We start from the raw sequence: 27,297 nt of genomic DNA on the forward strand, positions 1-27,297 counted from the left end.
AATTTTCATTATGCAGTTTGCCTAGATTAAACATAAAAGAAGCAACACTTCTTCACAATTCAATAAGATTGAAGAAAAAAAGAAAGAAATATAAATCTGACTGCCTAGCATACTTATCTACTAAATACTAGCCCACCTCAGTTTTAATGATTGTAAAAATACAAAGTTAAATAACTTTATAAAAAAGCAAAATTGCTGATTTATTTAAAACGAACGCTATGAATTTAACAATTAAAAAAATATATATATCATATGATATTCTAGACGATACACAATTAAAGTTACATGCGTACTTGTAGCTGTCAATATCGAGGGAGATACCATATATGCGGTAATTTTCGCGATTATCTAACTTTCGCTTTTTTCGCAATATCTTTTGAATCACAAGTAATTGAATACGCAGAAATTATATCCTGTATCATTTTCTATAAGAAACTTTTAAAATCGCGAACAATGACTGTTGCAAATTAAGAATGTAACATATTTTCCCCGATTTCGCAAATTTTGTGACACGCGAAAAAAAACACCCGGATATACGATAACTCGCGTTTCAGGTCAATACTTTTATTTACCTGTAACGACTATCTAGACCTCTTACTAAAGTAAATTTGTACAGCAGTTACTATGAACCCAATCACAACCGTAATTGTCCCTGCAGGGAACACACCGGCGGAAAAGTGTTGACGTTATCTGGGTCTTGTATATCGTAGAAATACACATTAAGGTTAACGTCAACGACGATAAAACGATTGGTGTTTCCTTGTCCGGTGACGCCCACCACGTTGCTTGGTAGATTGTACCACAGGTTTATTGGCTTCCCATTGTTATCCACGTTTGTCGTATCGCTGACAGGGAAACTGCCTTCATGAGGTTGCTGGTTGCGGTGGTAATATATTGTGCCAGTGGACGCGTCAAAGAAGTACAAGGTCATGCCGCCGGTGATTTGTGTGTAAACCGACCAGTGAGCACCGCTAAAGATGTGTGTAGGGGTGTAATAAACGGCATCTGCAACGTAAGCCTGTTTGGTTTTGGGAAACCCTGATACTGGGACAAGATCTCCCTTTTTATTACTCCATCGGTAAACTTGACCAGCATCTGAAACATGTAGAACTATGATTGATAGATAGATAGACACATAGATAGACCAAAAGATGGATGGATGGATGGATGGATGGATGGATGGATGGAGAGAGAGAGATGTGAGGGAATCTTAAATACATTTAATGGTATTTGATTGTGAAAGCATTGCTTTAGTTGCATGTAAAAACTATTGATTGTTTCGCCAGCTGCTGCAGTTGAACGGAATTAATAGCATACCTGTAAATAGGTCAATATAAGTATTGGTGTGGGTAAGCAGAGCTTTCCACGTGATCTTATCAGGGAGGGAGGCGAATCCTTGGAACAACTCTGCATTAGTCATATTCCTACATGCCCCAGTGGTCAGTGATGCGGCGTCGTCATAGAGATAAACCCCATTGGTAGTAACTATGGCTTTACCGTATTGAGAGTTCATGTTGCACATGTCGTCAAGGTTTTCTATTATATCAATGATGGTCTGAATTTGATTAAACAAGAAAGTTATTCTTAATGAAAAACAATACATTTATGTTCATATAGTGTAATATGTCTACTTTTTTAAAACTACGTTATCTTCTTATTTCAAGTCAAAATCAAATTCCCTTTTATCTAGCCAGAATCCGTATAATTATCATTCTACAGTCAAAAGGAAGGTGCAGACTTGCTCAAAGATCCGTTCATCACAGGTCTTTTGGGGGGGGGGGGGGGGGGTAAAATTGATTTTTACATCGTTTTATTTTCCAACTGATCCAAAATAAGGCATCACGGATTGCACAAATGAATCCCGGTGAATAAAATACAACAAACGGTACTTATTATAGCGTATTTGTTGGGCAATTTGCAAATCACAATTGTACGTTGTATCAACCGTTAAAGATACAACGCTGCGTAATGATATAAGTAATAATATACCATAAAATTTTAACTGTTTATAGTGTTGTGTAAATTAAGCGGTATTTCAATGAAAAAAAATGATGTACAATTTTTTTTTGGAAAACAAACGACACAAAAGCGTACCGCGTTATTTTGCCTCATATTGAAATTTGCTCCGACGTCGAGATGGGTATGGTTAATAAAGGTCATAATGTTCAGGCAAATTAAAAATAAACCTGTGTATATTTTCTTTGCTAATATTTCTGAAGTGTGCTTGAAATTAAATTGAAATTGTTTAAAACCGATGCATAGCATGCGTTATTCATTCATTGCGGTCAACATGGTTAAAATTGACAGGATGCATCATGGAAGTTAAAAATCTCCATAAATTTTTACATTTAATGGACATTGTGCCTTATAACATCTTCAGCAATGCATAGGAAACAGATAGCGGACAAACTATAGAAGATTATGATGAACAGAAAACAATGTGATTTCCGAGTTTTGGAGGTTTGGATTTGTAACCAGATAGCCGTCTTGGCCGTATTTTAAGGTGGAATAACACACCTGGAAAAAGTCACTCAAATAAACAGAAAATTGTTTGATGATGAAAGATATAATGATACATGTAAATAAACTTTACAAATGTCAAATAAGCGAAAAATTTGCAGCTTGGGGATAAAAAATGAATATCTAAAATAATTATTTCAGAAAGTAACAACATTATTCCCTGCGGGATTCGAACTCAGAATGTACGTATCACAAGTCGGACACTTTATCCAATCGGCTATGGTGTAAGTTACATGTTTCAGTCCATAAAATCCTTTTAGTAAAACGAAAGTCGTTTCGATCAGCGGTTAGTCATTTTGTAATGACGTGTTATTCCACCTTAATTTACATGTAGTTGAAAAATGTGACAAACAATTTATTTTATACAAAATCTAAAAATAATAAAAGCCCCATCAGGATTCAAACTCATGACTTACAGATTAGTACTTAACACTCTAACCTATTGACCTACGCTGTGAGGTAGCTATTTCCGGAAAGAAAACATTTATAAAATTATGCTTAATTTTCTTGCTTATATCAATAGGAAGAAGTTCCAATATGGAGATATCAAAAAACACCTAAGTTTAAGAGCAGAAAAGCGTTAGCTATATGCATTGTGACGATTTTGTTGCAAAGTTCTCATTACTCTGTTGCTTTTGCTCTCATAGACTTATGCTGAATAAATAGAACTAAACTATACATGTGTAGAAATAAAAGAAATAGTTTAAAGCCCTAAAATATATATCAGCCAATTAACAGTGTAAAATCAAAAGTAAACTTACCTCTCCGATAGATGTTGTCGTTGTCGGTGTTGCCGGTGTCGTTGTTGCCGGTGTTGTTGATGTCGGTGTCGTTGTTGTCGGTGTCGTTGTTGCAGGTGTCGTTGTTGCCGGTATTGTTGTTGTCGGTGTCGTTGTTGTCGTTGTTGCAGGTGTCATTGTTGTCGTTGTTGTAGGTGTCGTTGTTGTTAGTGTTGTTGTTGCCAGTGTTGTTGTTGTCGGTGTCGTTGTTGCCGGCATTGTTATTGCCTTTGTCGTTGGTGTCAGTTTCGTTGATGTCGGTGTCGTTGTTGTTGATGTCGTTATTGTAGGTGTCGTTGTTGCCGGTATTGTTGTTGCCTTTGTCGTTGGTGTCAGTGTCGTTGTTGCCGGTGTCGTTGTTGTTGATGTTGTTGTTGCCGGTGACGTTGTTGTTGGTGTTGCCGGTGTTGTTGTTGCCGGTGTTGTTGTTGTCGGTGTCGTTGTTGCCGGTGTTGTTGTTGTCGGTGTCGTTGTTGCCGGTGTCGTTGTTGTTGGTGTTGTTGTTGCCTGTGTCGTTGTTGTTGCCAGTGCCGATGTTGTTGCTGTCTGTGTCGTTGTAGCCGGTGTCGTTGTTGTTGTTGTTGATGTCGTTGCCGGTATTGTTGTTGCCTTTGTCGTTGGTGTCAGTGTCATTGATGCGGATGTCGTTGTTGCCGGTGTCGTTGGTGTCAGTGTCGTTGATGTCAGTGTCTTTGTTGTCGGTGTCGTTGTCGTTGTTGCCGGTGTTGTTGTTGTTGTTGATGTCGTTGTTGAAGGTGTCGTTGTTGTTAGTGTTGTTGTTGCCAGTGTTGTTGTTGTCGGTGTTGTTGTCGGTGTAGTAGTAGTTGTTGTCGGTGTCGTTGTCAGTGTAGTCGTAATTGTTGTCGGTGCCGTTGTTGCCAGTGCCGTTGTTGTCATTGTAATCTTAATTGTTGCCGGTGTCGATGTTTTTGTCGTTGGTTTCAGTGTAGTCGTAGCTGTTGTCGAAGTTGTTGGTGTCGTTGTTGTCTTTGTACTAGTTGTTGTCGGTGTCGTTGTCGACTGTGTCGTTTTTGTCAATGTAGTTGGAGATGTTGTCGGTGTTATTGTTGTTTCAGTAGGTGTTGATTGAGTTGTAACTACAGACGCTTTCTTCATGAAGCACACAGACGAGTTGCTCTCCAATACGTACGGACTTACAGGCGACGACTCAGTGACCAGAGTGCATGAACCCTTCTGTCTGTACTTGATCTTACTGTTAAACGAAATGGTTCCACAGCCCGTAGTTATCAAGCAATGACCTGCACACTCTATCTACAAAATGCATTTCCTAAAATAATAAACCCAAGTTTTACATTTTGCATGTTCGCCCGATATTACCGGAAAGTTAAAGAAACTTTTTTTTCGTGAATTATGATACTTTTTATTTGACTCGATTTTGTTTAAATACTACACAGATTTTAAATTTTATCTTAAAAAATTATTGTTAGAAGTGAACTCGACATCTCATCTACTCTGTGGCACCATCCTCCCTCGGTGTTAATGAGACTTACCCTAGATCTGACAATTCTAGTGCTCCCTGAAATAATGTGACTCGTGATACTATTTCCACAGTCCATTCCCAAAAAGTGTAATTGTTGATGAAATGAAGAACCATCCAAATAACCAAACTTAAGAAAATAGAGGAGAAATATTTGCCAAACACTCATGTTGAAATACTTCAGTTATGAATTTACTTGTAAAGAAAGGGATATGCTATGCGCCCGATGTCTTTACAATGGATTCCGAGCCAATTATTGATATTCGGTAGAACCATATTAATGCATGACTGCGCAGAAAGTAATATATCTGATGTTTCTTCAAAATTTCATGTAATGGACGGGCTTGAAAAAAAAATCTTTTAGCTTTAAAATACTTTTGATGAGAGCGTTTATCTTAACACGCAAAAAACACATATCTCATGGACTGTGCTTGCATCAGAAAGTGTATTGAAATTTCACACAATTATATTTGAAAGCTTGGTGTTATAGTGTTTCAATTGCTTTTTTAAAACCTGACTTCTGTAGAGGCATTGTTCCTCTGTAATGAAGTTAATTTTGAGAAGAAATGCACGATTTTTGGCACTACTAGCCAAAAAAAAAACTATCAGTGTGATAGTAATTTTTTACTGAAAATTTTTTATATGAAATTTTGGCGTCAGTTTTATTTAGGTATTTTGTTGACATATTTGCTTTGTTAAAATTGATTTATGTTCAATACAGACGAAACACAAATTACATGGCTTTTAGTGTCTTTTAGTGATTGTTCTACAAAAACATATACAAATATATATGACTACAGGTATGATTGATTGATTGATTGATTATCATTCTATTGATTCAGTCCGCTTTAAATTCTAAATAAAGTACTGAAGAATACTGCCTCGCCAATGCCTTACCGTATCATTTTTTCGATGTATTTAAGCTTTTATAAGGTTCGGATAATACAAATGTTACTATACTTGTGTATGTATTATAAAATTGATTGAGTAAAAAATGGAAGATACCGTCTTTTTTATACAAACAAAATTAATGGTTACAAAATGTTTTGTTTTGTTAAAATTTGAACACTCTTTTTAACAAAAAAGTGATGATTAATTAATGACCGTCGCCGAATCAAATTATCGAAGGATGCAATGTTGAAGTTATTCACAATCGAAATTATTAAATTAAGACGGGAACTCAGGCAATGAATCTGATCCCAATTAAGCAGATTAGGGCGGCTAATACCGAATTTCTGCAGAGAGGGTAATTTGGGCTTCATCGATATTGGCATGTAATGTACGCAAACATGCATTTCAAAAATGGATTACGTACATATGGTCAGAAATTTAATGCAATGAACCAGTTAACTATTGTCTGGGATATTTATTGATTCTTTAATCAGGACTGTCTCTTAAATGTTTAATATTTTTTCTTCATTGTTTTGATACTGGAACTGGAAGCCTCTGAATGTTAACGTTGATCGCTTTAGTACTTGCATAATCCATTCCTCGGTACCAGGCAGTGTTGTAAATGCATCTTAAATATATATTTGCACCAATACTTTATCCTACTAAAAGTTGATGCATATAAAATTTAACAATATAATGTATTATACTGCTTTTTAAAAAACTCATCGTATGCTTTCAATGTCAAAAAGACCAAACAAATTTCTGGTGTGAACAGAAATGAAATATGCTAAAATATAGCTAATTTTTCTCACACTATATCTTTGTATCATGCCAGGATGTCTTTCATATAAAGATTGGCATTCGTAATGTATTCTATTTTGCATACTTTGAACTTTTATTTTGTATATAGAGTTAAGTGGTTCTATTGATTATAGTTTCGTTTTATTGCCTGTAGTCAGTTTAAATCCGGTGATGTACTACAAGTAACTGTTTGTTTGATACACTGTCATGGTGTATGCTTATTTCCTAAAGGGGGAGGCAGAAGAATTATAAAAGACTAATGGCATGAGGAGTAATATATAAACACAATTTGTCTGAAAATAGGCTTTAGCTTTTGTAAATTTATGCATAGTGCTTTACTACTGTTTTTGGATACAAGCACATGTAAATGTACGCATGTGTCATGTATATGTGCAATAAAATATTTTTCATTACATACTTAAGTTAGTTGTATTTGTTATTTCTTTGTATGCATTATATAATATGTTCAGTTTATGCATTCATGCATATGGTGTATATAGTATGCTGAACTGTAGACAAAGCTAATGAGGGTAAGGCATTGAAATAAATTTCTGTATATATATTTGATAACTTCAAACAGACTGTGATTCCGAAATGAATGAAATGTCATTTTAGAGTAAAAAAATATTTTATTCTCAAATGTCATTTTTAATTTAAATTGTCTTTATGATAGATTGTGATTCGCTTTATGATATAATTTTAATTAAGTATTATGTCCCTAAAATTCCAAATCTCTTCTTACTTAAGAACATTATTAAATGTGTAAACTTGTCATTTGACGCTTAAAATCTCATGCCAGAATGTTGAATCCTGCTTCTATGCGTACACACACATTTTTTTTTTATCTAAACAATGCAATTTTAGGATTGTATTATTTTGTTAAATGTTGTTAAATATGTTAAAAAGAGGTTGTTTTGCACATCTTAAAAAGAAAATGATCATGAAGTGTTGATTGGATCAGTATATATCTTGAGAACATTTTGCTTGAAGACTTAAAACATGCTAAAGGGTACCCCTTATGCTGTGGTTGACCCTTATTCAATCAATGAGGTCAAGGATCAAAGGTAGAGTTAGTATTGTACTGTGACAGTCATAGTTTTATAAAGTTTGTTGTGCAGACTTCAAACTTGAAAGACGGGTACTTCGAAGGGAATTGGAGAGACACTCTATGCTTCTGGCTGAAGTAGTCGCACATGGGAAGATCAAAGGAAAACAAACAAAATGGAACTTGAAATACGGTGCCTGAATGACGTTGGACTTGCCAGAGCGGGAGTTAATCAAGACAGAACTTTATAGAAAAGTCTAGACAAGTGTAGAATATCATTCTTACAGAGGTCAGTATATGACACAGTCCTATCCTTTGCAAACTTGCAACAATGGGGAAAAAGTGAAGACCCAAACTGTAAGGTGTGTGGAAAGAGAGCGATCATATGTTGCATATTCTATCATGATGACAAGAAGCTGTAAATCAGGGGAAATATACATGGCGACATGACAATATCCATCAGGAGTTGGTTGATATGCTGGAAAAGGAGAAGAAAAGGAAACGACCATCCGACACGAAGCAAAGACAGATACAATATTTGAGACACTGTGAATCAAATGAAGACAGGTATTTACGAGAATGCCAGGCTGTCAGTTGGCAAAAATCCATTTCTGTAAGTGAATACTACCTCTTTTGTTCTAAAATAAAGTTTGCAATATTTCTACATATCTTAATAAAAATATAACATATGTCAGAAGGGACAATTTTACGACGCCGGACTGGAGTAAAATCAGTTTAACTTTGAAACTTCCATTGACGAATTCAAAAGATTCCATAGAACCGAACGTACAAATTGTACTTATTTCTTTTTCGATTGAATCTTTGAAGATAAGTTTTTTACTTCTATTCGAGTAGGTTATAAACTATATTTCAAATGTCTGGATTTTTTTCATTCCTCCTTATTTAGACTTTGAGACCTACAATTAACAAAAAAACAAAGATATAGATACTAGCCATCCATGAAATTTTAACAACTTGACAAGATATATCTACTTAATACCTTTCAATGTTCTAATCCTAAAAGTCAATCAAATAAACCATAAAACCTATTTCACGTTTTTGTATAATTTGTTTTAACAAATAAAATATACAAATTAGTCATGCTGTATATTTTTTTTGTTTAAATTAATTATATATAAAAATGACAGTATCTTCAAAATATTTTACAAGGAAGTTACAACTAAGTAATGACCCAAAGGTTTCAAAATAAATTCATAACATATTAAAAAGCGTCAAAGGTCTTCAAATAATTTTTTAATTTCAACAAACAATCTACAACTGTGAACATCAAACACTTGTCAGGATTACACATAACATGTAATAATAGAAATCATATGAAAATATGTTTGTGGCGTTACTGTTAAACAATGTAATTAGTTAGTAAATCGTTTCGGATGTTGAACTAATAATGCTTTTGGATCATTAGGCAATATAAAATCAATCAATTTAAATGGCGAATTTTAAACATTTGGTGATAAGTGTATAAAAAACAAAATACGAGATAAATTGCATTCAGAAAAGAACAAAGCAGGTGTATACAGTAATTATGTTTGATTTCCAAAAAGAAAATTGGTTAATTAAACAAAAATATATACATGAACAAATGCAGCATATATCTAAATAATATTGAATAACTGGTCTTGTCTCCACCAAAGGTAGCATTCACAGTTACTTTGACATCTTCTCCATAATAAGGCGCCAGATTTACCTCCCCTTGCCAAATTTCCGGCATCAACGATTGAAGGTGGGTCCACCTCTGATTCACCTCTACGGCGACGGCTTCGGCCTTGGGTATCTTGACGTGGAAGTTAACGGTGGGTTTCCCTACCTCCTTATGGACGATTAGTGGCTCCCACATGTAGCAGCCTTCCGTCCACTTGGTGTACTGCATGGGAAAAGGAAAGACATTATCGGTCTTTCTCTGACAGTTGATCAGGTAGTTGTAGACACCTGGTAGCTGTTGGCTTGGGTCGTGGACTGGGGTTGCGTACAGCTGTAGCTTGTAGAATCCTACGGACGGACAGTTGACGATGAAACTGACCACCGAATCCTTTGTCTGGATGAAGACGAATTCTGGCGTTTCTCGATCAGATTCCACTTCTATCAGGTTGGCCTTGACTCTTACTTCTTGGGTAACCGAGAACTGAATTTCGACTGTGTTAGCTTCGAGGTGAATTACAGGAATGTGGTGACTTAAAGTGTTTAGACCGTAGTCTTTGAATTTTGGTTTGGCTCCAAGGTACCCAGAAGGCAGTGTTGGTAATAAAACGGTCTTTGCGTCTTCATTACAACTCACTAAATATTGTGCCACACGATATATTGTTGAACCTTCGGTCGCTGGGTCATTGGCATGAATTTCTAATCCGTATTCACCACGACTCGGGACAGTGATGTTGAAATAAACAATATTTCCAACAATTCTGTGATTCACATAGCCTTCTAGGTCGGCATCGTTTCGATCATTGTGCTTCAATTTAGTAATGAACTGCATCTGCTTGGGAATTATAATCTGTAGCTCTGCCCTTCCGTCCCTAGTCGATATTTGGGCAGTCTGTTGGTTGGTGGCCAGACCATACCTATAGAAATAAGTGTTAGGTCCCCAGTTCAGGTGTGCACAAGGTGGGAAGGAGTGTGGTTCGGTGATCGATACTTCTTCCTGGACAATCTTATACTCGCACACTTCATGCAAACTAACTCTGTTCTCTGGTTGATATTCCTTAACATATATGGAAAGAATGTATGACCCCTTTATTGGGAGGCGGAGTCTGAAGGAAGCAATTCCATCAACACTCTCCTGCATGCCATAGCGGTTTAATTTGGTTCCTTTGTACTCCTCCTCCTCCTCTTCACTCTCAAACTGCAAAATGAAGTCGAAATCCAACCTATGCTCATTGGCAGGGTATCTTAGACGGATATTCATTTCATGGTGTCCATAAATAATCACAGAGTGGTGGCTCACAATCTCTAGTCCATACGTAAAAAACTCGGGTTTAATGTGTGGCTTGTTTTCGAATTCATCCAACGTTATAGGCCTTTTCAACAATTGCCACTGTTGATCATTAGGAAAGTGGTCGCAGATGAAATGATGGGGATCAGGAAGGAAGTAATACTCGTTTACCCGGTAGTGAAGTTTCCGTAGTCTTTTAATGAGTCCCCTAGCGGCCCAGTCAGCATCCACCAGACACCAAGTTCCGTTGATGTAGACTGCGTTCCAGGAGTGCTGGTCTGTGTCTGGATTGAACTTCATGCCTAGTTTGTAATCGACCCATTTAGCATAGCCGCTAATGACTCTGGAGTGTAATCCCGCATAACTGAAAGCATTGAAAACAAATTGATTAACTTATTTGACACAAGAAGACAAAAAATAGCTTACTGGCACATATATGCTCTACATGAAAATATATACACTGAATTCTGGTGATCAAAAACAAAAGACGTTTTCTGACAACCACATAATGTAACTTTCAAATTTCCTAAGATATATTGCTATTTCAGAGGACAATCTTAATTTCTGTACTTTGATAAATGATAGAAACATGTAGATGTAATGAATTTTTTCATTGGTAACAACTAGTCTTTGCTGTAAGACAGATCAGTCACCGATTTAGGAATCAATGACGTGAGGCTAAAATTTGTTTACTCATGATCAGCGCATTGACAGCCTTGACGAATGTTAAAATATGCAGAGTTAAAAAAAAAGTTTCACGTATTCAATGTAAGTCGTCAAATTCTTATGCAGGACACACTACCTCCCCCTCTACAGTAATGTGAAATTGATAATTACATAAACGCTTACATACATGTACATGTACTTGTATCACGAATTGTCAACTTTTTTATGTTGTTACCTAGGCTGCAGTTATACACGATTATGAAGATGATGGTCTAAAGATGATAAGACCATGATAAGACAAAAGATGTTGGACAAGACGACTAATTTCATCCGCAGATCAAAAGAATGTTGACAGGTTTGTTAAGAAAGATTTTAATTTGAGATACCCCAAAACAGAATTAATTTTTATGAACTCACATAAAGGCTGTAAGGAAATATATAATACACTCCTCTTCCTACATCTGAAAAATGGGAACAAATGGGATACGTTTTTGCAAGAAAAGAATCGAACTATATAATTTGCCTTTTAAATGTACTTTTTAAACCCCTGCATTGTTCTATCATAATTATTAGATCGGAATACCGGAATGGATCACCCTAGGCCTGGAAAAGAAGTGCCTTTAATTTTTGTGTTTAACACTCTCAAAGCCTTATTTATTGAAAACAACGGTTTCAAAATCTTTGTGATTTACCTAAACGCTGTCAAGCAAGAACATTTACTGTTAACACTGTCTACTTCGGACTTTTCCAGACTCCTAAGAGACCTTTCTCCCGCCAAAATGGTGGATATGACAGAATAGCCGAAATTTGATTTCTCGTGGATAAGAATCATATTAGAGTAACCAAGATCCAGCTTACCAAAATAAAATTAATAAAAGAAAAGGTAAAACTAAAACCTCGTTATTTGAGGAACTTGACTCACAACTTTTCGAGAAGGAAGCAAATATGGTGACATTTCACACCAACATCGTCTTTACCCTTGGATCAAAACTCTCGATTCATTTTTCTATAAGCACTAAGTAAATGTGACGAATACAACATCCTCTGGTATGATAACCTCGAAGTATGGAGAGATTCATCGGATAATGCAGACTCATTGTAATCGAAATTAAAGATAACACCAAGTGTAACCTTCTTCATAAAAACCGGTATTGTAAGGGCACAGGGTAGCAAGTACATGTTCTTTGTTGAGAAACATTTCCCAATTTTAATGATCTGCCATATGATAATGATATTGCAAAATCCACAGAAAATTTACCACCCGTATCAGACAATGTTTGCAGTATTCTACAAATTGCAGAAAATGTAACCACGTCCGAGAAACATTTTGATCTTTTAAACAAGCAGTGAAACTTCAAACCTGCAAGCTTAGGAACTGAAGAGGAAGAAACAAACTTGAAACATGCAAGCTCAGAACAAAAAAGAAAAAAAAACACCAAAAATAATTACACAAGAAAAATGTCAAAACAAGCCACATTTTAATACAGAGGATTTGGCTAAATATTTGCAAAGATTTGAGAAATGTGCGATGAATGTCATTAGTCAACTTTAACACAGCCATGAGAAAGATAAGAACAGTATAGTCAAACTTGTCAATCAAAATAAAGATGCCTGAGAGAAAGATGCAGAAACTTAAATTAAAAAAAAGGTTTGGTTGACGTGATAAAACTAGTCAGTCAAAAGAAGGAAGAATGCGGAGCGCAGCTTCAGCAATGCCTAGCTCTACTATAAGAGATTAAGGTCATTTGTGTATCCCTCCATGAATACAAAACGGATGCCTTTCAAGCATTAAAGGGAATAGAGAAACAGTTAAAATTCCCCCAATCTTACTTGGAAACTGTAAATGAGTCAAATAGACAGGAGCATCGGCCAATGCCTAACGCAGCCACTGCGGGGTCCAGTGTCTTACATGTACTGATAGGAACTTCAGAAATCAAAGGTATTGAGGAGGACAAACTCATCTCAACTGCAGCAACGACCAAAATAATCAAGTACACAATATATGAAACAATTGACTTTATCCAAACTTGCGAACTGTGCCAAGATTTTGAAATTCTTTATTCGCTTACAAATGATTTGACAAGGATGGAACCAGAAGCAGTGTCAATGCAGAAAAAAGAAATGATCATAACAGTAAAAGGCAAATTGGTAAACACCAGTACAGTGATACATGTATATCTCCCCTTCCCCAATGGATAACTTAGTCTGCCATCACTATGGGCAAATCATTATTGCACTAATCATAAACAAAGTATTACAAGGGTATCATACTATGATCACAGTAATACGCTCTAGATGGGAATCCAACCCCCCGACTACCTGTCTGATGATAACTACCAACTATACTTTCCAAGAAAGGCACATCCATTCTTGTATCAAACATTTAGAAATACATGAATATTGATACGCGGCTATGTTAAGGCTGCCCGATTAATTTCACACCGATATGTAGAAAGTCAGTTGTCTGTACTTCATAAGATATGACGTCATAGTTAACTTTGACGTCACGATCTGCATTTCCTTACGATCGTTCTTAGGGAATATATCGTAACGTAATAAGTGATATTCATTGTGCATAATAAAAACTCTTCATTCCTTTACATAGACACTGTTGTAAATACTAGTGATATTAAATTCAATATCACCGATATGGAGTATAAAAAAATCAACATTTCTAAAGCTTCGTAATAAGTAAATAACTATTCATAAACTAATGGTTCCCCTTGCTACGTGTAATCTAATGAATGGTGATATGTATATGCATATAAAAAGGGCTTGGCGCAATTGAAAGATAAATACAATCTTAGTATATTTTACGTGAAATCGGGAGAGAAAATAAGTACTAATGTGAATCTTTCTGGGGGAAACGTACCGATTGACCCGATTTTGTGTAAATCGAGCCTTAAATGTAAAAATGTGCCTAATTTCGATGGCGGTGCGAAATGTTTTGACAATATTTCAAATAAACGAAATATTTATATTAACCCCCAGCAAGAACTGCAAAATACATTACTTATCGTAGGATTTTTCATAATTTTTTTTTTTTATCTAATGTCATTATTCACTTGCGCCGATGCGATTTTTATAGATTATTTACCGTGTAAGAATACACCCGTAACGTGCTTAAGAAAAATATATGACGTCACAAAAATACATCAAATATAGTGTTGGATGTCACTGTTACATGTAATTTATGTAATAAAAGTTAAAAGAAACTCGCTCGGTTAATGTATCATTTTTCGATATATATTTAGATTCGGACAGCCTTAACATAGCTGCGTATAAGTCACTTATAAAATCTACTAATCTCAATAATAAAACAATATAGGCATGCAAGTAAATTTAGTTTCTCTAAACAATTAAACACTGAGACACTGAAACATATCATTATTAACATATTCTATGTTAAAGCATTTTTCATATTTCATTCATTTTCTGTTAAAATTAATCATGAAAATACCAGTATTCATTTTAATGCTGCTCCCAAGGGTGTTCGATTGGTAAATAAACATAACATGTACCCCAAAAACCGGATCACAAAGGCTTCAAACACAATAACTTCACAGAATTTCTACAACAAATACCTAGTACTGTATTACTTACAATTTAGCCAGCTCTGTACTTTGTTCTTTCCGTAGACAGTTATCAGAAACAATAGATCATTTATTCTATTTCTGATTGCCATCCCATAAAAGAACTTTGGAACAAAATTTAATACTGGCTTGGTGATTAACATTTAAATGTTAATGCAAATCTATTCTGTTTGGTATTTCATGAAAAGTGTTAATATGCCTTTATTATTTGAATGTTGTTCTTTTTTGTGAAAATTGTTTCTAATTAAAAAATATCGTTGCATAGTTATCCGCAAATATCGTACCAGTATAACCCAGAGTATGTACGATATCTCTGTAGTTTTGTCTCTAACAATCATACCAGGCTAGCTGGGCAGAACAAATCAGAGTTGTTGATTTTAGAAGGATCTATATGTTTTAATTATCGTTATATAATTTTTCTCTACATTGTAAGATTATATGTTACCTTATAAACACATTTGTTTCATTAACAGTCAGACTCAGTTTATACTCAAATAGTTCTGTAGCTATTAATTCTCCATATGCTTCTCTTTCAAAAAGTTTTTTTTTTTACCTTGACCACAAGACCTAAAGGAACCCTTGAACGTGTACTTACTTGCACATCATATCAAACACTTTAGCGTATGTGGTTTTTCCCTCTTTGAGTCCTAGAAGAACTTCCTCAGGACTGCCATTCATAACATTGTCAAAGATCATTTCTTTTAAATTTTTGGTAACTAACCAGCGGAAAATTGCTCTAAAATAATCAATGTAAGCATACATAAAAAAGCACGTTAATTCTTACATGATAAAACTGATCAGAATACATGATCTTCATTATAAATACGGTATTTCTGCCTTTAAAAAAAAATTCATTAAAAACAAAGTGCAACTTTCAAGGTTAACAAATTATGATAATAGCATATGTTCTAATTCCAACAGAAAATTTAATTATAAACCCCTTCAATGAGTGTGTAACATTTTTCATTATACGTGTACCACTAACATTAGGGCGATACGAACATGTTTATGTCTATTTATAAATAAAACACTGTTATTACATACAGTATTAAGTGAGAGCTTACGTCACTTTCTCTAATTCGTTGGAAATATGTTTTGAGAAAATTAAATCCCAAACCAACTCTCTGAAGCTTGGATGCTCACTTTTTGAAACCTGAAAGAGAAAAATCACAATATTATACAAAAATGTGAGAAAAGGACATAATATCACAATGGCCAAAAAAATTTAACAGATAGAAAAATGTATTCTTTGTGCCTTTTTGCAATATTCTGCGATACCGTTTTACCTGAAAAAAAAAATGTCACAAAAGTATACATGTATTTGGTCTTCACACTTGAAGTAATCTTCTCTTTTTAAAACCAAGATTCAATAATAAAATATATTTCCCTCCCATTTGAGTATGCATACATTGAATTTTTTTTTTTCATTTCACATTTTAAATAATTATAATAATTTTAAATGAAATCGGTTTGTGTTCACTGTCATGGTTCATTAAAATAAAATTAAAATATCGGTTAAATCGAGGGAAAGTTTTTTTTTAAAGTTTGATTTCAGTGCTGAACGGTCATATTAAATTTCATAATTCATAATCTATTATAGAGCCTTAAGTAAAGCATATTGATTCCATTATTTGATTCAATTTTAACACTGAATGCTTACTTTTGTCGTCCGTCCTAAAACACAGCAAGCGGTACAGACGCGGTATATGATTTGTCTGCTCCGCTTAAAGTGTTAAAAAAGACATCCAAAAATAAGCATTCAGTGCTTATGTTTATAGGCATAATGGTGTCTTTTTGCATGAAATTACACATGTAATGTGTATCGTTGCTGTAAAGCCTTCATAAACGCTCATAGTCAGAGCTATGACATATTCATAGAAACAGCCGTATCCGCGACTAAAAATATAGTGCCAGAAACTTTGTAGAGAAAATCTTAATTATTAACGAGTAGATATTATTTTAATTTATTATCTTTCAACAGAACATTTTAAATTGGTTATGTAAGAACGTTTTACTTCTAATTTTACAAAATAGATATACTCAAAACGCGTGATGACGTTTTTTGTGCTCATGGCGCATGCATTAGGTAATTGTATTCAAAGGGAATTGAACGTTGGAAATTTCAAATGAAAACATAAGGGGGAATTAAATATACACTTAATGTAAATATATTGATTTAAGAAGTACGAGTAGAGAAATGAGTTACAAATATTTTACAAAAACACTTTCTGATTGCAGACTCCAACCACCTTAATTGAAAACATTCATTAATTTAGTCACAAAAAATGCACAATTACACGAAATAAGATACATGTACTATTTTAAGAGAACTACACTTACAAACTGTATATTCAATGCTACTTCTTATTAAATAATTAATGCACCTGTATAGCGTGGTCCTCAATAGAGTGTAGAATCTGACGGTCAACTTGGTCAAGACTGACCTTTAGGTTACCGGGGCTGGACGGGAGAGCCACTACATGTGTGGGTAGTGATTTTTCCTGCTCAGTTCTGACGGGAACCAGCTCAAATGTTGATGGTGCAGCTGGGGGTTGCTGTCCAACAGAACGCATTTCAACCTACAATATTGAAGAACATGGAAAAATTCCTTCTTGTACATTACAATCTATGTTGATAAAAACGTAAACTGTAAATATATAGAATTTATCAATAAAGCGTACATGTGAAAAAGTTACATTCCTATGACTCCTAAAACATAAGTCAAAAGTTAGCTCATTCTTTTTCTTAAAAAAACCCCCTGAAAATAAGAATATTTATTATAATGAAATTTCATTACAATTATTTTAGGAAATAAATTATACATAAGGGGTTTAATAAGATGCACATGCACATCATATTGTAACATGGACAACATGTTATGAGCTGACACTTACTTGCTTAGAGAGAGTGTAACATTTATGATTAAATTATAGAGATATAATCAACTCATACACGTTTTAACTGAATAGGTTTACTGAGAGTAGCGTTGGCGAGTACAGCTTTTTCGGGTGTAGGCATGTGTACGGTTTCCCTCCCTGATGTAAGATCTTGCGAGGCCTGGTCCCGGGAACTAGCAAACTGACTATACCCTTCCTGTTGTCTGAGATCCAGCACCACACCGTCTGACGGCAGAAGCTCGGGGGCTGGCGGAGGGACAGGCTTGGGGGCTGGGGGAGGGACACTGTCTATGTTATTCTCCTTTTCAACTCTTTGTCCTACTTTGTTCATAGCTGCCATGCCCTGATAATGTGCAAAGGTAAAACAACAAAATAAAATTGATCAATCTAAATAAAAATTTCTTTAGTTTAGTTAAGGTTTAAACGTCAAAAGTTCAAGAAGATAAAAATAAAAATAAAAGTTACTTTTTTACCAAACAATATAAAAGGTTCTTAAGAATTAAATAAGAACAATGATTTTCAAAACTTTGTATGATTGTTTTTACAAAATACATGTACATGTATACCAACATACAATGCTTACCAGAAATGCAACTGCCAACGATGAGAAGTAGAAAAAAAATGATTTTCCGATGAAAAAAGGCATCAAAAGGGGTCCCCTAAAATGGTATTTTTTTTATATAAAGATACCTTTGTATGATTTGGGTTTTACAATATAATTCCTTAACCCTGAGATAAAAAGAGATTCTCTATTTTCTAACAATATATTTATGTATTATTTATTCATTATGTATTATTTATGTATTTATGTATTTTATTCAGATGACCACCTTTATATCTTTGAATTTCATTTTGATTTTACTGCTTTTTCGATCGGTTGTGACTCTACATACATGTATGATAAATGAAGTTGAAATTGGAGCAGGAGGATTGTCCAAACATTGCTTTGTCAAAAGGTACCCAAAAATTGAAAACTACTTTAGTTTTTTGAGAAAAAAAGTGAGTAAATATTGTTTAACCCATCACATCGTTTACGACAGCATTTACGTTTTATTTCCGAAAATGTACTGCCAAAATATTTTAACTAAAACATGTACTTAGAGTGCGCATTCATATTGCTAGTTTTGTTTTTTTAAATGTTCCTAGTAAAGTAAAGTAAACGTCGTGGTACATGTTGTCGATTAAGTTTCTTTGACTGATTAATGCTTGATAAATCTTACCATAAAACAAACCCACCAAGAACAAGAACACCGAGTGAAAATGCGAAAAAGTTCCATATCTTGTCAAAAAGTGTTGAAAAAATTGTCGATTTGATCCTTTCAAAGACCCCCAATTTGTTGTCAGAGCCACTGCCCAAAAGAAGAGCCACCTGTAAAACCAAAAGAAACTTTTTTTCATCACAAATCAAAATGAAACTTTAAATTTCAAAATCACTTATAAAAGTTATTTTTTGTATGTTAGAGATAATAGCTTATTCGTCTAAAATTGAATTTATTTGTGCTAAGGGGTTTGCATTGTGTGTATATAAGTGTTGTTAGTTTTACTTTTGAGAAAACAAGCTAATCGGTTTAAATTCATCCAATTGCATTAAGAGAAGTAACGTGAACCGGATGAAAAAAAATACAAGCCAACAATCAACGTTTAATCATACTCTTTGAAGGCTTTTTAAACATAACGCAGTCACAGCAATTATCTTCTTTTATCCTGCTGCTACTCTTTACATTGACCCAATAAAGGTAACATAAGCTATTTTGTTTTCCCGTGGCATGAAATGGTGATGAAATGTCTATAAGAGTCATTAACCCGATATACTTTTGTAGTGAGTCAGTAACCAGCCTAATAAGTAATATTTTCCCTCTAACTGAGATGTCTAACTTTTATTGGTAGACCTCTGAGGCTTGGAAGTTTTGGAGTTTTGGGAAAAAGAGGCGCATGGAGCTAGATCTGAAGTGTGGTGGTTGTGGTAAGACAGTAACCTTCTCCATTTTCAAAATTTGCTTCACAAGCCGAAATGTTTGTGATGAAGCTTTATCACAAGGTAGACGAACCTGCTTGGATTTTTCTTTTTTTTTTTTTACTTTCGATCGGGGCCCATACTCGTACATGTATTTCAGCCGCGGACAATACTTCGATGGGTGTAATGTTCATTTCACTATTTGAGTCAAATGCTTTTAAAATATCGTACAATACACATTACATATCGAACAACCCTAGCATTACAAGGATCATCTTGGTCAACTATTGGCATGTAACGCTTTTTATTCTTTATCATTGTAAAGAACATGTACACATATACCAATGCAAGATCTTACCAGATATACAACCATCACCGCTGCAAGATAGAATGGAGTTGTTTTTCCGACGATAAGAGTAAAAACGCTGTTAAAATGGAAAAAGTATTTTAAAAGAATTAATTGAACATTCATGTTTGTTATATTTTGTTCTTTCCGATATATTTCATTTTATCAAATAAAATATACATTTAACAGTTCAGTATAATATTTAAAACACCCTGTTGCGATTGTATCATTTAAGTTAAATAACAAACTGCCTGCCGCAGTTTATTTAGATGCAACAAGTGCAACTAATAATTTATATCCAAATAAGCTAAAACAATTAGTGTTCAATGTAGGGTCCTTTCCCCTGATAATGACTTAATTGCTTAATCTGACATTTATGTGAAGTCATCTCTGCGTTTTTAGAGTGGGCTAAAAGTGAATACATCTTAGCAAACCAAAAATGTGTGTTTGAAGGAAATAAATATGTTTGTTGATTGTTTAACAAATTTTATGCGGCCCTATTTCCTATGAGACAATTATGAGACAACTGAGTGCAAATAAATTCTTGGATGCTGTCAGAAATATTTCGTAAAGAATGCATAGCTTTTGCTGGTTCATTTCCCGGCGAATTGTCCTCGTCGAGGCTTTGGTATCTAAACACAGTTTCGTATAAAATCCAGGGGGTTTTTCTTCGGGGAAAAGCATGATGGGTAGGGATTTTCCTGCTATTTTTATGCGGTATACATGAAAATTGATTTTTTAAATTTTCAATTGCATAATATGGTGGATTATCTTTCGAATACATGAAAAAAGTATGCAGAAAAATTTTAAAAATTAATTTTGTGAAACTCTAAAATAAAGGGAGGTAACTCCAAAAACATCCGGATTTTACACATGCAGAAATTCATGGATTTTTTAGCGGGTAACATAGCTCTTTAAAAAGCTGGCGAATGTACCCTGAAAATACTATAAAATGATGCCTAAGGACTTGCTCTTGAAAATGTACAGAAATTAAAATGGCTGATTTGGTTGCATTCTGCTTTTAGGGGGAGCCTAAAATGCATGGGTGTACTGCATTTAGACGCATCCTTTTGTCTATTTTCCGCATGTTTTGAGTGCAAAAAAATTCTAGCATTAAGTAAAATGTGCATTATTCCTAAATATATGAAAAAGCACGATTTTATCTTTCTATTGATATATAAATGTAAATGTAACATGTTTTAACAATTTATTTTTATAGGGGTCAGTTTTGTTTGCCCCTCATCTGAAAACGTCATTATAACTATATATATAACTGTGTTTTGCACCCTTTGTACCATCGAGCTGAACTTGCTTTTCATTTATAATTAGATGTTAAAGAGAACTAAAATGCCATGTGCAAAACATGGGTTTTTTAATATCAATATATATTTATGTGTGATTTTTACCATCCAACAAGTGCGCCGAGAAAAAAAACAGTAGGTCGTCTTTTTAAAAATCTCCGGTGCGACAAGACATGCGCCTTGATTGTGGACGCACTGTTGCAACAATCCATGTTTAAAGGATTCGACTTGACATCGTTATCTGAAAGAAACCAAATTTCATCTTAACTTTGCCCAGATCTAAATAACCTTGATATGAGAAGTTTTGCATGTACATACAAACACACACACAAAACACATTTGACATGTTAATTGAAATTTGCATTTTAAGCTTTCAATTGCTTGATAACCTCTTTTGTCGCCAATCCGTCTCTAAATCTACTTGTCTGTCTGTTTGTCCGTTTATCTGTAAATTTTCGTTATTTTTACTTTATAATTGCTAGAACTGTGATAAGTTTCACAAAAAATTGGCGCAAAGTAGAATAATAAGAATCTTAATTGTAAATATAAAGGACAAACCCATTTTTCAAAGAAAGATACTTGTAATCATTGAAAATCAAATAAAGGGCGTTATCTTAAAAGCTACTTTCAAAAACTACTGCATTAGAAATGACATTTGTTTCAGACTACCTTTTAAACCACTTCCTTATATTCGTTTGCAAAGATATGTTTAAAAGGCATTGTTAAATATATTGTATTTTACTTTTGTTTTGTTTTTACTTTTTGTATTTTTGTTTGTTAATTTTATGTGGTTTAGTTTGTTTTTTATTAAGTATGTTGGTAAACATGCAGACTGACAACAGATGGACTGACAAACGAAGGACAACAAATGTTCAGAACCATCAGCTCAAGTGAACTAAAATCCTTTATTAAATTGAATTACTGTGCAGGTATTCTTAATTATAAAACTTAAAGTAAGCTTGAATCAGTAATGGTTTGTTTGGAATGATACCAAGGTTCAGTATTGAAATATCTAGCAAGTTAAAATCTGTTAAAACATTTTTCTTTGCTAATATTCAATTAAGTGTATATATTTTAAAAAATCTATTCGAATCTTGATCAATTATGTTTACATACAAAGGCGTATGTGCTCTGTATCTCGCTTACATGTACAAATTGACAGCTGGTGTTAAAATTTCGGATTGGAAACACATATATTTAGTTAAGAATTGTAATTGTTAAAATTGTAAAAGGATAATTTTCTTTGTAATATTATCTTAAAGACTGACCTGGTCCTTCGTAAAGGGTAAACAGTGCATTTAAAAAACTGAAACAGTTGTGTTCGTAGTTGCCCCCTGATCATGATGCCCCTATAAAGTAAGTACTGCCCCCTTAATAGGAAAACCGTACCTAACTATTTAGGATTTTCTAGAAAGTGATTTGGTTTGGATTCAGAATATATATGCAGTTGTATAATGCTAGATGTCCTTGTTTCCTTGCCTAACGTTATTCGTTAATCATTTCATTTACATGTTTCTCTCTCTTTGTCCATTTTCTGTTTTTACCTTTATTGTATTTCACAAAACAGATTTCACTATGGCAGTAGAAGTTTATATTTTACTATTGATACTGGGTCGCGATAGTTATCATTAATTGCAGGGATAGATATATTGGAAACCAACAAAATTGATAACACCAAGCTTAAGTACAAAAACCGACCAAAGTTCAATGAATGCAACCAATCAGAACGAATGCGGAAGCTATATACATGTAGATAACCGCTTTCATTATCAGTTGCTTTTTTTTGCAGCTCCCCCTTGCCTATTTAGATTTGCATTTTCACCTTCACAATTGGCCAAATCTTGCTCATTTTGGTTTGCTGTGGTGTTATCTTCACTTTCCAAATCATCCATCGTAGAATGGCTGTTCGAAGTCATATTGATTAATTTTGAGTTTTGTTTGGCGCCCTGAATTATGAAAATTGAGAAAATTCTTTAACCAATCAATTTTGCGTAATAAATATATGTGCATTTTTCTGTGCTTGTCACTTAAATTATTTTCGATAAGTACATGTTCAAATGAAGGAACTTCAAGTGTTAATCAAGATCTTAAATTAGGCATTGAAGCAATTCCACAATTCATTTTTCGCTGGTTTAATACCTAGTATACTTATTATCTATACAGAATACGATAATACATAAAATGAGCGAGAAAAATTAAAAGATAGGCCTTATATGTCTGTAGTTCATAAAATACCACTGGCTGGGTTTTTGTCCGAGTGAAACAAGATTAGTTTACAAGAAACAAAATTGTGTGTAACTGTGTTCATTTTCGGTGAGATTTTTCAGAATACAACAATACTGGTAACGCTTACTTTATTATAGCTTCTGTGGAACAATTAATCTTTTTGATTTCTTCTATATCCTGCAACGAAATAATAAGCAAAAAGTAAAAGGCATGAATTTCTTTGATACCGTGTAAAATAGAAGACATATATTTTTTTTCTCAGTATTTTTCGGCTTATCTGATTTTATTTTCTAATCCAAAGTCAGTAGAGTGTAATCTACATTCCTGTAACATCCACTTTTACTTTCTTACAGTAATCTCGGATGCGTCTCCTCATTTCGAACCTCCGAAAATAAATATTTTCTTCTTGTCGTGTCGCAATGACCAAATCTTTTACGAAATTCATTCAATTTAGTATTGTTTTTGTCATTATGGTGGACAAAAGTCTGAATCTATCACATTTTCATCTTCACATATCATTTTCGTTTTCTTTAATTTCATTGAGAAATGGAATGTTAAATTTCCAATTCATAATCTTGAATTGTTCAAACTTGCTTTAGTATTTGCGAATTTATGATTTTTTACAAATCTTATTTAGTTTCTCAATATAAATTATGTTAAACTTGTCATTATTATAAGACATTCTTTGTCGTTTTACCATTTTAATTAACCCCCTAAGAATTGAATAGAGCCAACAAATCGTCCGGTGATTTATAATTGCAAAACATGATTTACAGCATTTGCTCCATTTAAAACTTTTCGGAAACACCTTGCTTACATGTATATTTTCAACATATTCATCCGGTCTTCTCATGTCGTTTGCAAAGGAAAACCCCTGTAGACTATTTTATTTCAGCCCCGTCTTTAACTTCTCCAAACACTCACTAATATTTACTTCTCTCGTCATATTCTGGTTTTAATACCGTGTGTATTAAATTGTTTGCATTAAAGGTTCTTTAGTTGTTTATCATTTTTAATAAAATAAATCCTTTATTAGTGCAGTGGTTGTCATATCTTGTTTCTTCAAAACTCGTCTCTACAATTTTTGCAAATAGGTGAATGCAATACCTGCTGAATGCAATGATTCATGAATAGTATGTTCGTCCGGAAATATTGGGAATATATATATAACAATAATCGAAAACTAATATGGCGGTAGTCAAAGTTGATGCGTATTTCTGAACACAAGTCAGCTTTCAGATCCATTAATGAGAAGATAAAATGTTTAAACAATCTTTAGATCTTTAGAAAACGAGACTACTTTTTTATACATATAACTCTTTGAAAAAAAAATTAAGTATTAAGATATATTCCGCGATTTTGATAAATAAATGAAATAAGAATTTTAACAAAATTCTAATGCAGACTTTATAAAGATAAATATTTAACTTGATATATACAACTTACTTTACTGTTGACACTAATGAACGTAGAGGGAAAAGTAGAAAACCATGGCTTTTTTTAAGGGTAGCCGCAAGTTTCCTTAGCGGACAGCTCAAAATCTATCTTGTCACTGCTACTTTCTATTTATCATATATGCATATTATGACCCACTAAGATTCTTTACGCGTGCAGGGACGTGCACAACAATATTTTATCGGTTTATAAGCCATATATGCGATAAAAACACAAATGTTGCATCGCTTCCGGGTCGGACAACTTGAAGTAAACACGGTCGGGCGAAATCAGCTTATAGTCGATCCCTTCCGACATTTCTCTCAATTACTTCGGGAACACCTCGATTTCAAAGAGAGCAAAAGAGACGGGTTTTGCTGTAAAATAAAATTGGGTAAATTGAGAAAAATGCGGTGTTGTAAAATAACACTTTTTACAAGGTATTGCAAAATAAATCAGTCTTTTTACAAAGAAATTCACCATAGTATAATTTATATATTAGGAATTCGATGGTTAATGAGCAAATCCAACCTCACTGCGCATTATGTATTACGGAAGAGGTAATACTTTCCCTTTTGAAGCAATATAACAATTATGAAGGTGTTGGTCTTCCTTTGTTTACTTTGTATATAAGTCTCAAAGAAGAAATCAATTGATACAAGCGTCAGAAAGCGGCCGCAAACCTTCTGTTTTTCTGAAAAATTATTATAATTTGAAATGAAAAAGATCGAGTTATTATTATATGAAAGATCTACTCATAGACATATGGAAAAAACTGTGTATAGCAGCCAACTTTAATATAAATAATTTACACATGTATACATGTATTTATATACTTAATTCGTGATAAAAATGAATACCTATCCTTTTAAGGTGAATTCTTTGTGTTTATCAAATATTTTTTTTGAAACGATTAAAATGCAACTTAAACCCAGTAATATTTTTTTCAATAATACATTTTGCATTCATATGGTTTTGTTCAACCACACGCACTCTTTGAACAAAGCTCTGTTGCGTAAACAAAACGTCTGTTGAACTAGACGTTTATAATAGAAACGCACGGCTAGACATTTATTATAGTTCCGGAGAAACTCACAGATACTTTTTGCTAGCGCTCTCGGACGCTAGAAACTACGTTAGTCTATACTTCTGGAATACGCATGCTCGAGTTCACGGTCGGCCATTCTGGGAAAGCTACTGTAGATAGACTGTACGATGACAATTTCGTTTTCAATTAAAAAAAGTAGATATCATCCGAATATTCTAAACTTTTTTAATTTATTGTCTAACCTACACATAAAAGTATAAAAAAAATCTTAGGTCATATAATGCAAGGATTGTAGAGATCAACCGGTAAAACATACCTAATACCAACTTCCTACGAAAAGGTTAGGGGAAAAACAGGCAAAACATAGCTACATGTAATATGCTGATTTTCACAGCCTTCACAGATGCCGTTGAACAACTATTCAAGTCGATGGGAAAACTGCAAACTTTTCTGATGCCGAAACACTCCTCCAAACCTTTAAAGGGGCATGGTCACGATTTTGGTCAAAAATTATTTTTCCGATTTGAACATTTACAATGCTTCAGAAAGGCATTTTAAATAGGTAACCGAAATTTGAGTCTCATTTGTTGAGTTATAAGCGAGTTACAGAGCTTGAAATTATTCCTTATGTAAACAAAGCGTTTGTTTACATTTTGAACGTTGAAGTAAAAATTATAGTTTTAAACCTAAAACGAATGTGTTAAACGTTAGGAACTGTATATCTATGTTTAAAATAAATAAAAAGATAGACAAATAGGTTGGAAAAAGATTTTTTACTGGTATATGGAACCTATGTAAACAAAAACAGGGCAAGAGCCTTGTTTACATGACAAAGAATTGTGAGCCCTGTATCTTGCTTATAACTCTACTAATGACTCTCAAATTTAATTTGATCATTAGAAATGCATTTTCTAAAGCACTGTAAATAATACAAACATAAAAATAAAATTTGATCAAAATCGTGACCATGCCCCTTTAAAGAACTCTTACCACTATCTGTGAAATACATCCCAAAGGGCGACAAAATTTCCTCATTATTGCAAGCTGTTTAAACAGTAAACTATCCATTCATTCCTCTAACAGGCATTCAAAAACTTTGCAAACACAGATAAAGAAATAATATCATTCAAATTATTAATAACTAGTCAACTTTTCACACCATCACCGTTAAAAATAAATTTAAATTTGTGAAAGAAGCTCGAACAGTTTCAATCCCACATGGAAGATTTGTAGTACATTATTGTATTGATATGTAACCTATTTTAATATTAGCACTATTTGTACATGCTGTAGATAAAAAGGATTCCTGTTTTTTCATTTGAAACCAAAATAGGTTTCTTTGATTTTTTTT

The 27,297-nt window shown here is 33.8% G+C and overlaps 2 protein-coding genes across 2 annotated transcripts; both read right to left on the reverse strand.

Annotated features, from left to right (window-relative positions):
• Positions 1–634: 634 nt before the first annotated feature.
• Positions 635–5,329, reverse strand: LOC136271862 (dual specificity protein kinase splA-like). The gene is made up of 5 exons (XM_066072422.1): positions 5,311–5,329; positions 3,685–4,202; positions 3,282–3,527; positions 1,318–1,555; positions 635–1,095 (listed from the first exon to the last, which is right to left on the reverse strand). The coding sequence occupies exons 1-5, from the start codon at positions 5,327–5,329 to the stop codon at positions 635–637; spliced, it is 1,482 nt and encodes a 493-aa protein (XP_065928494.1).
• A 3,530-nt stretch (positions 5,330–8,859) lies between these two features.
• Positions 8,860–25,562, reverse strand: LOC105347280 (uncharacterized). Its single transcript, XM_066072423.1, has 12 exons — positions 24,911–25,562; positions 23,592–23,641; positions 23,061–23,184; positions 21,344–21,479; positions 19,950–20,016; positions 18,858–19,006; positions 18,221–18,296; positions 17,693–17,980; positions 17,125–17,319; positions 15,805–15,893; positions 15,336–15,476; positions 8,860–10,845 (listed from the first exon to the last, which is right to left on the reverse strand). The coding sequence occupies exons 3-12, from the start codon at positions 23,152–23,154 to the stop codon at positions 9,108–9,110; spliced, it is 2,973 nt and encodes a 990-aa protein (XP_065928495.1). The 5' UTR covers positions 23,155–23,184; positions 23,592–23,641; positions 24,911–25,562; the 3' UTR covers positions 8,860–9,107.
• Between the last annotated feature and the right edge of the window lie 1,735 nt (positions 25,563–27,297).

This window comes from Magallana gigas, chromosome 9 (assembly GCF_963853765.1).
Source record: "Magallana gigas chromosome 9, xbMagGiga1.1, whole genome shotgun sequence".
Lineage (NCBI taxonomy): Eukaryota > Metazoa > Mollusca > Bivalvia > Ostreida > Ostreidae > Magallana > Magallana gigas.

Coding starts and splice junctions, on each gene's coding strand:
- LOC136271862 (XM_066072422.1), bottom strand. Junction 3,528..3,684: donor CCGGCAACACCAACAACAAC/GTCACCGGCAAC, acceptor CCAACGACAAAG/GCAATAACAATGCCGGCAAC. Junction 1,556..3,281: donor CGACAACATCTATCGGAGAG/GTAAGTTTACTT, acceptor AATCAAATTCAG/ACCATCATTGATATAATAGA.
- LOC105347280 (XM_066072423.1), bottom strand. CDS start 23,154: ATGACTTCGAACAGCCATTCTACGATGGATGATTTGGAAAGTGAAGAT. Junction 19,007..19,949: donor CGGTGATGGTTGTATATCTG/GTAAGATCTTGC, acceptor TTGGTTTTACAG/GTGGCTCTTCTTTTGGGCAG. Junction 15,894..17,124: donor TTGAGGACCACGCTATACAG/GTGCATTAATTA, acceptor TTTCTCTTTCAG/GTTTCAAAAAGTGAGCATCC.